Below are 12,938 nucleotides of genomic sequence, written 5' to 3' on the forward strand. Positions count from 1 at the left end.
AGTAATGTTGTAAGATTACTTTCATCACATCAAGGAAAAATCATTTTGATTTATAACAGATATACTGGTAGGATATATAAATTATAGTGATACTTCAATCCTAATGTGTGTATATGTTATTAGTATACTCAAAAAACATAATCTATACATTTTATGGAAAGATTTACTCTAAAAATGTGTAATTTTATTTTAAAAACTAGAATGCAAAATATGCATAATTTTATGTGCTTGAAAAGGTTATTCAAAAATAATGAAAAAAAATATTAGTAGATCTTTTACTATGGCTTTCAGATCCTACTCGCAAAAATTGCAAAGTAAAACTAGGTGAAAAATGGAATTAAAATTGCTGAGATGTTTAATACTGTATAATTAAAATACCACAGTTTCGTTCACTTTTTGAGGAACATAAAAACGAAACTAAAGTCAAGTTAAAGTGCAAATAAAATTTCTAAATTAGAAATTAACACACTCATTCGATCGTGAACATAAGACTATTAAATCATATTAGAAGAGACCATCAAAAAATCATTTAGACCTCAATTAAAGCTATTACCATTAAAAGATCTGCATCTTCAAAATGCCATGAAAAATTAATAATGATTGCCAATCAAAGCAATATCGTTTCTCTAAGGGGTTATTATAGAAAGAAATCACTTAAAACCAACCCCCCACCTGATCTGTCCCTGGCTTGTGCGTCACCATATGCCGCTCGAGCTGGGTGCGGTAGGCAAACGTGTAGCTACACAAAGGGCAAGAAAAGTTCTCCTCATTCTTCTCGTGGCGGTACTTGATGTGCTCCTTCAGTGATGTCAAACGCTTGTAGCCCCGATCGCAGTAGGGGCAGGTCAGCAGTTGGGCAAAAGCATCTGGAGTTCCAGGTGGCAGGTCTGTAGCCGAGAGACAAGAGAGAGAGAAGCAGGCCAAAAGGTCAGTAAATCAATGGCAGCTAATGGGCTTATTGCCCGGGATGGTATGACAGGAATCACTGCAATCTGCTACACTAGAGTGCCATCATTTCAAACTGGCTTCAGAGCACACCAGTCCCCTTCCACACCCACAACAAACTTGTATGAATCATTTCATACTGTGCTAGAAAATTAATTAAAGTCCTTACTCTCGCTTTTTGGAAGACTTAAATAGCTGAAAAACAAAGAAATATTTTTTCTCAATCAATTGATGATTTGCATTCCATTTTAACCTGTTATATTAATATGACACCAGCCAAATCATTCTCATGGACACTTTTTCAATTATTCATCAAGAAGTAAGAGAGTTATGGGTCAATAATCCTAAATTTCTCATGTAAAAATTCAATAGTTCAGAAACTTAAAACCATAGAGAGAGCATTTTTCCTTTTTAAATTAAGCTTTAATTGTTCTTGCTCTTTATTTCATCTACAAAATAATTTGCTGACTAAAAAAATCACAATACACTAAAATTACAGTTCCAATATTTGCTCATGAAATTCCATGCCTCTGCAGCTGCTCTTCAATTTTTAAGGTAAACACCCAGGCATGTAGTGCATTTATAATTGCAACAGCTGCAAGAAGTCAGGATAGTGGCTAAAAATGAATTACAGCCTCACCATTTTCTTCTTGCCCATTGGCCTCTGGAGTGCCAAGGCGAGACAGTTCTTCAGGGGCTTCTGGGTAAATAATTGCTGTGTCACTGCGCTGTAGGTACTCTGCTATGCTGACTGCATGCCCATCTCCTTCCTCCAGTTTCCTTTTGGCAAAATATTCCTCAAAGTCCGACGTGCAATTTGCATTCTTAACTAAAATTGGGGGAAGGGAAAAAGAAGTGGTTTTGAGTGCATTTTCCCTGTAAGATTGGGTAAGTTTATATGGTTGTTTGCAAGAAATGCTGACACTTGCGCTGGAGCTACAAGTCTGTGGTTTGAGCCTGATGATGCTGCAGACTTTAGTCTCACTCGGCCTGCTCCAGCTTCTAACGAAGTCAATGGGAGCTTTGCCATTGACTTTGATGGAAGTAGGATTGGGCCAAATTACATAAATGAGACCATTCATGAATCAGGGAAGCAGAAGTCTACTGGGCCTTGATACTGCAAGTTATTTTGCATGGATGGACCTTTGGACCTCAGGGAACTCCTGTGAATTCAGTGGCTCTCTGTGTAGGTACAGGAGTCCACCTGCTCAGAGTAACTTGCAGAACTGAGACCTTAGGGACCTCTACTCTATCTGCTCTTCCTGCTCAGTTCCCACTGACTCCTACTAAATTGCGGATGCTCAGCTGTTTGCATAAGGTGCTCAGCACCTCACAGGTGTAGGTCTGTAATTTGTGAGTAGTGAAGCACACAGTCAATCACCCCTTCAAAACTGCCTTGTCTTGTGCCATTTATTTTTATTTTTATTTTTTTTTATACAAGAACAAAATGTTACTTTCTTTAAAATTCATAACATCAACCTTATTTTTCTTCCTGGAAAATTCATCTCTGGGTAATTTACAATGGGAAAATACATTGTTTAAAAAATGTGTTGCTCTGTACAATTTTACAAATAGAACCACATGTTTCCAGCCCATAAGTGGGATACAGAGCCTAAAACCACTTTTACAGTCAGTGCTGGAGTTTTGCTTTTTTTCTGAAAATGTAAACCTATTTTTTTATTGTCCGTGCAACGTCCATGAAATATAATATGTTCTCAACCACAAAATATTCTGTTGCTAACAATATGCATTTCTTCTCCCAGCATCTGAATATTGTAAAGTCTGGGACATTACAGACAAATATTAATGCAACCAGAGGAGAACTGGGAAATAGACCATTTTCTTTCTCTAATTTTTAAAATAAAGACAATGAACGGTGGCAGTGAATTTCAGATAGTTACTTTTAACTGACCATAAATTAAATGAATAGTTTATGATCAATTATATTTTTAATGTATTTTTCTGTAGGACAAATAAGAAAGCAAAAATTGTCATATATTTGATTTTTCATGAACCAGTCAAAAGTAAAACAGGCATGATTCTACTCTCCTTCACACCAGCGTAAATCAGGAATGACTCCAGTGAAGGCAGTGGAGTTGCATCAGTGTAAAACTAGTGGGTGAAAAGAATCAGGCCCAAGAAGAATTACAACAGTACAAAACCAGTATGAGTGAGAAACAAACCAAGTCCATTGTGTTTTTGAACCATTAGCAGCTTTGCCTCAATTTTTCACTTTTCTACAAAAATGGAAGTTGCAGGCAAGAGTGGTGTGTTCTCTGAATGTGGAAAATTTTGCCCTTGGTAAAACAGTTGAACATTTCTGTTTTCCCCAAAGTAGAATTTTACCATATTTTAGTTATAAGAAATGGATAATGGAGAGAAATGATAAAATATGTTTATCAAATTTACCTAAAAACAAACAAACAAAATCGGTTTTTATAAGAATTTTTTTTTTGTCAAAATGCAAGATGATAGTTCAGCATAGTTTCGTTTGCTGCCCATATACCCCAGGAAGTGCCTTGATATAATTTACAGATGGAGGTAATTCTGGCAACAATCTCATGGCTCTAGCCAATTAGAATTTCCAGTTCCCCTGACTATACAGCGTCTTTCCTCAATGTACAGCCTGCTGAGAATGAGTTAAAAACACAGTGGCGTCCCTAAATGTGGGTCAAGATTAGCAATGGATGAAATCAGCTGGGATAAAATAAGACTGGGCCCATGAAAGGTGCTGAGCAAGAGATAAAAATCCTCTGTTTATCCTTGGAACAGGTATGCAGGATGTACAGCTGCAGTGCAAGCTTCCCCAGACATTCTCCAATATACTTCAGCCATACTGAAGATGGACAACGTGGCTGATGAATGAGTGAGATTGTTATTCAACTGCCATTCTAAAATGCTGAAGGAGTTTGAATTTGAGGAGCTGGTTTGGCCCATCATTGCATATTCACTATGCAAGCACCACACATTGAACTGATCAAATCAAATCCTCTTTTACCATGTTGAGATAAATAAGTTTTTTATTTAAAAAAAGAAGCTTCCTAAGCACTGGATGGAGTTTTAGCCATACAAACCTTGTTGATTTAAATGGGATTCTTATCGCTAAACCCCTCTAACGGCATCAGTGAGAAGTCCTCTAAAATTTCTCTATAGGCCTTAAACAAGCAAATTTCTGTCAGTTCAAATGAAGGGCCAGCATCATTATAAACTGCTGTCCACACTTCCATGAGTTTTTGACATTTTATATGGAAGGAAAGAGGATATGGAACAGCAAATTGTTGAGTTGCTCCTGATTCTTTGTATGTATCTGAACAATCATTATGGCTTCTGTTCAATAACAGTGTCCACCTGACATAGTTCATGTGTTACATACAAAGTGCCTCTGCTTATTTGCAAAGAAGCACTTGTTTGTTAAGTAGGATATGATTATATGGAGGAAAGACTGGAGTTCTGAGTGCAAATTACGGTGGGAATGTATGCGTGTAATGCAAATGTAACAATTTGTCTTTTATGTTGTGGGGCGAATATAACAAAATGGTGGTTGCTTGTACATAATTATATTTACACATTGAAATGTCAGGCTGTGTTCTGGGTATATTTTTTCCACAGCAGAGCTGAAATGTTCAAAGTTAAACCTCAAACCCCACCTTTTACTCCTCACATTGTGTCTAGAATTTGCAGCTCCTGTGGTAATTTATGCCTGTATAGTGTTAATATTCTCTGATACCTTTTCAGCAACTAGGCACAAAAGTATGAATTAAGGATACTATTTCCTTATCCTGAGCACCCTGAGTCTGTGGGTTTTAACCTTCAAAATGTTTGAACATTGCTTTTGTTTCTGCTGTTGCTATTTTATAGACCATCTTAAAAAAAAATTAATTAGGGTTGTGCACTGAGGTGATTACTAAGGTACCAAGAGTGAAGGAATTTGTCTCCCCTTCCAGGCATTGGGATGGCAACAAGATCTTTCCAGAGCCCCTACGGCAGAATTGAGGTTGTGGACCCCTTTCTTGGGGAAATGGCTGGTGATCTATGTAATAATGGATGCATTAGCACTGCCCATTCTCCCTCCTCTTTTGGCTTAGCCCTTTTCCATCTCCATCTCACCCCCTTATGTCGAGTACATTCACTAGGAGAAAGGGTATTTGAACAGGAAGAGGAGATGGTGTGGTGGCTTTTAGGAAGGGAGGAGAATGAACCTTCCTCCCTTTACCCCCAGAGTTGGGAGGGGCAAGGAAAGGAGCCGATGTGAGAGAGCCTGAAGGATCAGGTGAGTGGGAGGCTTGTTGTCTGCCTCTCCAGCAAATCTGAGATCCTGGTGGGGTCAAATGTAGGATTTGAACTCAGGTCCTTTATCCCCAACACCCATGGTGGGGCTGAGCTACTAGTAAAACCTCTAATCCTGAGCTTGGGGTGTCTAGGTTGGCCCAGGAACATGTTTAAAAGCTGATTCTGATCCAGCAGGTTATACTAGCCTATTGTAATATTACAGACTCTGGGATTCTTATATCTGTGGATTTTTTAGCTTCTGTGCACATGCATGGAATCCAGGAGCTAAAGCAAATGTTTATGTCTAATTTTTAAACCCCTAAAAACAAGGGGATTTAGCAGAAAAGCTAACAGATCCTTAACTTAAACAATACTACTGGCACTGTAATATTAAAGATTAACATGAATAGCAAAGGTTGACCATGTGCTCACCAGTCTCTTACAAGATGCATTACTGTTGAGAATTCAGAAATTACTAAAAAATCACCTGGTATTACTAAGCAAATCACCTGATTATCATTAGGTGTCCTTCCCCCTAAGCCCTTAGTTGTTTTCCATGTAAAAAGCTGCACTCATAGATTCCTTGTGGATTAAAATTACACACAGAACCCACACTCCTATCTGTAAGTCAAGCATTTAGTACAGTAGGTGACCTCACCAATAAGTAATATTTTAATTATTAGGGCATGGAGAATAGAAATATTTTCAGTTCCAAAGGCTGATGTATCAGAGCCTCATGCTAAAATAAAATACATTAAGAAAAACTATCATTGGAGGAGTTTAGTATCTTTAAAAAGAGAGAGAAAGAGGACACTCAAGGAGCTTGGGAGACCAGTTATTTCTTGTGGGAACTCTTTCTGTGAGGTGGAGATAGCTGCTCCTAATCGCAAACAAAACTAATAAAACCACAGCCTTCATTAGGCAGGAAGTGACAGGCCCTCATTGGTACACATAGATTACGGTCTGAAAACGGCCTATCCTTCTAACCTGCCAAGTTTTACTTCTGTTTTCCTCTCCCCTGAAGGTTTTTTTTCTCCTTCTTTAAATCATATGAAAAACATCGACAGCCAAAGCTTATTAGCCAGATGTTATTAATATAAAAAGGGAAATTTTGTTTGTTCTTTAACAGGGAATCTGCTCATCTATCTCCTAAAAAAGAATCCCAACTGTAATGAAAGTAATCGGACCAATGAAGTAAACCAAATGATTCTAACAATCAACTATTTGAAAACAGCTTATACAGTACATCATTTTGTTAAGTAGCCCTTTTAGAGACCTTTAGAAACAGTTTGCAAATTGATTTAGCAGAGCTGAACTATGAAATATACCTTTAACTCTAGCGGAAGCTTTTTCTTTTTCTTGTATAAACTTTATATTGCTTAGTATAAAAATATAGAGGGTAAAAAAAAGTTTCATGGTAGCCATATATAAAAGTAGCAACTCTTACAGTAGGAGGACAATTGCATAATAAAGATCTTTCTGTTATTTCCTTTCTATGTTAATAACATACTACAGTGAATTTTTTCCTAAAACCAATCACATTTGTTGCCTGGCCAAATAACAACTCTTTAGTTAGTTCTACCATGTGAGTGACTTGGCTATGAAGTCTTCAGGTCATCTAGAGTTGGGGAACCTTACAGGAGTAACATGCCCAGCCTTCAGGAACAAGAAGCATTTTGTATTACTTAGCAGTGACCTCTCAAGGCAATCCAGAAGTATTCATAATGTTCTCCAAAAAAAGGCCCATCTGGACGTCCTTGGGCAAATGAAGGTCATTGTGATGTGGTCTTTATTGAGGGTGTGTCACAGGGTGAGTTGGTGCTTTACAGGGACTGGCGCTCAGCCTCACCTGAACCCAGACTTAGTTCATCTGCTTAGGTGGAGAGCTAAGTCATCTCAGGGACCTATCCACACTCAAAACTGGTGGTTGACCAGGGAGGGGAAACTGAGGCAATACACTGTGGGAAATTGAGTCAACAGACAGTACCAAAGCCAGACCACATAAGTCCTTACTACAAGGAACATGTCAAAGAATTCCTCCTAACATCCTCTCAAAAAGTTAATATTTGTTATTTAGAGATAGGGTTTTCAAAAGTGTACAGTGAAGCAAGAGCAAAAGCCCCACTGAAAGTCATGTGATTGAAAGTGACTTTCACTACATTTTTTTTTATTTTTCACAATAGCCAGATGTAAGGTATATTATTTCATATTGAAAAGTACATAAGAACATTCAGATAGAGATTGGATGGCTCTGGGGATTAACAATGGGTTATATGATCTTTCACTTCTAAATCACAGGCTCAAATCAAGCTCAGTTGGAAGTGACCACTAATCCTTACCATCAGAGGTTTTGGTGGTGTAGAGAAGACAGTATAGTTCCCAGTGGAAAGATGTCCACATCACAAGAACAATCCTCACAAATGGCACTAGCTAGTACTCTTATCAATGATCTCAGCAGAAAGGACAAGGTCTCAGATATCACAGCGACTCACCTACCCTCTCTTCCCATTAGCCAGTCCCTTCAAGTTACAGCTGAAGCACCTGAAGTGGGCAATTTGGAAAAGTTTGCATCATTGCTGATTCTGAAGTATTTGTGCTACGTACAGAGGACTTTGTTGTTCTGGACCGTCAAGTGGCATCTTTCACTCAAAGTGAAAAAGATTAACAAAAATGTTCTGCTTATTGGATGGCTCAATTTACTAAACACCCTGACATCACTTGGCTTTGTCACAGTCTCAGTTTGGGTGACATTATGCATATATTTTCTGCCCAAACTACTGGTGCAACGATGTTCTTCTCTACTAATAAAAAGAAATGTAACTGGATATAATTACTGTAGTGTTTAACTGATAAATTGTTTGAATAAAATATAACACTTCCAGGACCTTATTCTGCCATTGTTACTTATTTGTTACTCAAGCAAGTCACCTGTGGAAGTCAATAGTAATTGTGAATGAGTCAGGTTGAGTGACTATGCCTTCTGAATAAGACCCTCAGATAGTAAAACATTAGTGAGCCAGATGCTTAATTGGTTTAAATTGGTTCTGTTGACTTCAGCTGAATATCTGACACAAGAAGCGTATTCACTCCTTGACAGTCATGGGAAGCTCTCTTTGGCCCTATTTACATTAGGAAATTGTGCCAAGCTGAAAATTTGTTTTCAAACACAGCTCCCTCTGGCCACCCTCATTCAAAAGTAGACATTCAACTCTGTTCCAGAAAATGTAGACAAGGCCAAGATTCTTTGGGAGGCAGGCTTTGAGAATGGTCTGACCTGGTCTACATAGTCTGGCTAGGTGTATTTTCAAGATCAGTTTAGGGGGAAGTTATCCTCTAGGATGCCTTTAAAATGCAGCTTGTCTTCTAGTGTAGACAGGGCCACTGATAGCTGTTACATGGGTGTATAGAAAGGAAGGTGTTCCTGTTATTATTGAGGTTTATTTTAAAGAATGACTAAAATAAGGGTTCTTCCCACCACCCAACCCACAAATTTTCTTAGGATTTGGAAAAAAAGGTTGAGTCCCAACATAGGCCAGCCATTACGTGCAATATTCTTCCTTGCTCCACTTATGTGAGAACCTCTAATCATGAAGAAGTTGTGGGCATTTCACATGGTCTGTGATTTCTCAGTCCCACAGTCCACTACTCCAGAGTAACTATTACATTTTAAATGGCAAAGCAATGAGACCCTTTAGAGGGTGTCTGGCTTTTGTTTGAAAACAAATCTTCAACAAGGCACAATTTCCTATTTTAGACAGGGCCAAAGGAAGCTCCCCATGATTGTCAAGGAATGATTACACTTCCTGGGTCAGATCCTCAGCTGAAGTCAACAGAATAACACTGATTTAAACCAAATTAAGTGAGAGAGGGCTGTAGGCCTCATGTCTATGCCCAGAAGATGATTTCTGACTGGTTTCCAGGAAGAGTGGGTCGCCTCTTTTCTGGATTAAGAGTAGAGTATGATCTATGGGGCTGTCAGTTGACAGATCTTGTAATACCTTTCTCCTAAAGAGGAGACCCAAGGCCAGAGTACAAAGCAGGAAGAAGAGACGATCAGAAACTGGAAAGGAGTGGTATGTGGCAATAGGCCACAAGTTTTCCCCCCTCCAAGGAGACAACACAACAAGTAGGAAGGAGTCAGGGCTTGTTATGGTCAGAAAAATGTGTGCAAAGATAGTCACAAAGCCTGAGAGGGGACCTGAAAGATTCTGGTAATGGTAAGTCAGATAAGAATCCAGACTTTTTTCTGAATCAAACATCTGAACCTTTCCATGTCCAATTACTCCGAATACCATGTATGAGTCATCACCGTATGAACATATATTTTAAAATCATTTGTTTTTTCAATATTTGTTATTTTCAGTTAGGTATAGAAATATTATTAAGGATATATATCATGATAAACTGTGACTCCGTTCTAATCCACTCATTACTTTTTCATGCATAAATCTAATGTATGAAAAAAATCATTGACATGTTTCTATTTTTCTATTATTTTCTCCCACAAGAATTAGGAAGTACATTTCTTCTGTTATTTAGTAAGGACATTGTAGGTTTTATGTGGGTGTGTACCAGCATTAAGGATGTGTGAGTAATAAAATCCTTATAACATTTGGGTACCATCTTTTATAATAACATTTCAAGAAGGCAGTACCTATGAATCAAACATTATAATGGGATGCATAACAACTTACCTGTGCTGGAAAATATTTACATATTTAAGTGTAAATCTAGCAGAAAGCAAGGTGAATGTAGTATAATGCATGAAAATCAGCTATGTCAAGGATGGCAAAGGATCTTATGCCCTTTAGGAAGAACATGGTCAAACTCCAGAATTCATTTGGATAGAAAAATAGTAACAGAAACTTTTTACGGCCTTTCACAGCTATAGAAAAAAAGAGATGGCTCAAAAATGATGACTGTTAAATATCTATGTTCCCTTTCTTTTTCCATAGAAATGTATGGATTTTAAGAAGGGAAAGAAAGAGATGTGGAAAGTAGAAAAAAAAGATTAGCTAGAAACAAAATAATCTCATAAATATGCATTTAAACTGTATATCTGTGCATATATGGGGGGTTGAGTGTGTCTTTCTGAAAAGATATCTGGATTCTCTGAAGTATCTTACTCTCTATTCCCTGTGAATATGGGGTTGTCATCCTTATTATCAAGTCCTTTGTACAATCTCTCTCTCATTAAAAGACTACTGTATATTGGCCCAGGTACTTTAAACTCGTTCATTCAGCCTGGCTGTGAAAACGTCTCCTCACAATGCTAAAATCTATTAGCTTACAAGAATGCAGTTAAAATGTGTGGGGTTGAGGCATGATGGGGAAAAGAGAGATTGAGTTTTCACTGAATACCCAGATTGTACCATTGTAATCAAATTTGGGGGATAGGGAGTGGGAATTGAAAACAGGATGATTATTCAAACATTTCTCAATTGTTCAGCTAGACAAGTAAATAAATTGTTTATTTCTTCTTCTTCCCGTCATGCACAGCTAATTCTAAATGACACAGAACAAACATGATGTTCAAATGGACCATTTCCCTTACCTGTACCATTGTTTCCAGTGGTCTGAATTGTGGCTTCAGGCCCCATAGTGTCATATTCCTCCTTCATTTCTTCTGTAAAATAAGCACATACATTTTTAGCATTTGCAAATTATTGAACAGCTCACAAAGCTAGCAAGCACACTGCAGTAACAAGGAAGATTCCTTTAAAAGAAACAGAGAAAAGGCCTGTTCTAAGTCTCTATACAATGGCTTTGTTCTTGCTATTGAATGAATTCAATCATGCTAGCTGGACAAGAACTTATTTACTTTAAACATTACAGCAAGTGGTGAAAACCAGAGGTATTTATTTGGGCCAAATGAAGGCCTTTTTCTGATATCAAATCCAATAAGCAGTGAGGTGGAAAAAAGCTTCTTATTTTTAATAATCAGTCAACTGCAAGTTAATTATATTTACCTGGGAAGAACAGAAATGTTACATGAAGTGATGGTAAATACAGAAGAAAGGGTTCTGAACAGCAGATCTATCTATTAAGAATATTATCATACACCTGCTATTTGATTTATCATCCTCATTTTAACTATATAGACTTGGAGTGAGGAGTGTATTAAAATTAGAGGGTGCAAAAATTTCTAAATTTTAAACTGTGAACAGATCCATTATGTCTGCTTAATTTGTCTGTGCTCCCTTTGCATTTGCAAAGTATAGATTCGTGCTCCAAAACTGGATTATTTCACATGGAAATTAGTACTTATTGTACAGAATTATCTGTCTATCCATCTATTTATTATGGACCAATTTAGTTTTGGTGAAGTTGCTGGCGTGGAAGGTATTTTAAAATAGGGTTTATAAGGAGGAGCTAGCTTCAGCCTACTAATGGATAGAATATCTTTTTGATCTATTTATTCATCTAATGTAGATATTTCTAAGGTGCCTATCACCTTAATTTCTTACTGATGATTTGTTAGTGCAGATGCAACAGGTACTCACACAAACTCGGTGGACACAATTTAGGTGCCCACATTTGAAAATCTAGCCCTCAAAATGATTTTCACAGGCAAAATCAAATACACACAACTCTCTCTCTCTCATTCCTTTCCATTTTTGGCCAGTTTGCCTTCCTTTTCCTCTTTGCACACATGCACAAATATATAAATCTATTTCTTTCATTTTATGTGCAAACACAACAGTACTTAGGATTTGAGATTTAAATAGAGGGCCTGATAAGTTTTATATTTAGCTGGATTTGTAAGAAATGAAATCAAGAATAGCATCCACAAATGGTTCAACAAAAAAAGGGTTTTCCACAAATGATCATGAGTCTGTGATGAATTGGGGAGAGGGAGGTTGGTTAGCAAATCAAATGACAGAGTATCAAGGAGGTCAAAACACTATTCAAATTCTTATCGATACATGAAACATAAAAATTGTTATTCCTCATTCCTCATGACAGAAAGTGGCTCAGCATTAATTTAATGACAGTGATTTGACTGAAGTCAGGGGGAATAGTTTAAACAGAACACATTCTTGATTCATTCTTAAATTTGCAATCTTGTAGTATTTTTCAGATATCACATTCTATGATATATATTCTACAGTAGAATAACAGGTTCTAATTGTATCATTCTAAACAAAACTAAAACAAAATGACTTAATTCAGAGCTTTACAATCAGTGTACAATGCTGAAGTATAAATATATATGTTTATGGCTTTGAAGATTAAAAAATATAATGAAAGCCCTTACGTTAAAATATGCAGGTACAAACAGATGCTAAATTTGTACAAAAGCATACAATATTCAGACCAGATGAAAAATATTTGTTTAAACTGTACAACAGGCAAGCCAGGCTTGATTCTTTTCCCAGATCTGGCCTTCTGCCTTCTCTGGGGAACATTTTCACAGGGACATCTTGCATCCAGAACATTTAGGAGTTCAATATGCACTAATAAAATGTTGTCAATTGTGATAATTGATCAGCTAAAACAATCTTACATGTGATATTTTTACTATTGCCTACCAGAAATTTTAATTAAGGTATGGTATTTCTGAGAAGTTCAGCACTAGATATAAATATAGCTGCTGTGATTTTCTTCCTTGATGATCTCATGTGATTTCTGGTAGTAAGGAGTCACAAGTATCATACGTTTTCCATCTGAGGGCACAGCTACCCAGTCACTGAGGGGAAAACAGTTAGCAGTTTTTTTGTTTG

The 12,938-nt window shown here is 37.2% G+C and overlaps 1 protein-coding gene across 8 annotated transcripts in view; it reads right to left on the bottom strand.

Annotated features, from left to right (window-relative positions):
• Positions 1 to 12,938, bottom strand: part of ZEB2 (zinc finger E-box binding homeobox 2) — a 131,212-nt gene that overhangs the window by 20,651 nt on the left and 97,623 nt on the right. For 6 of the 8 annotated variants that reach the window (XM_007057479.4, XM_043524739.1, XM_037913064.2 and 3 more), the window contains 3 exons: positions 10,769 to 10,840; positions 1,586 to 1,774; positions 673 to 887 (listed from right to left, as the gene is read on the bottom strand). In XM_007057479.4, the coding sequence (XP_007057541.1) occupies positions 673 to 887; positions 1,586 to 1,774; positions 10,769 to 10,840 (476 nt within the window). The remainder of the gene's footprint in view (positions 1 to 672; positions 888 to 1,585; positions 1,775 to 10,768; positions 10,841 to 12,938) is intronic. The other 2 variants (XM_043524740.1, XM_037913065.1) reach the window with 1 other exon arrangement.

The sequence above is a fragment of the Chelonia mydas genome, chromosome 11, assembly GCF_015237465.2.
Source record: "Chelonia mydas isolate rCheMyd1 chromosome 11, rCheMyd1.pri.v2, whole genome shotgun sequence".
Lineage (NCBI taxonomy): Eukaryota > Metazoa > Chordata > Testudines > Cheloniidae > Chelonia > Chelonia mydas.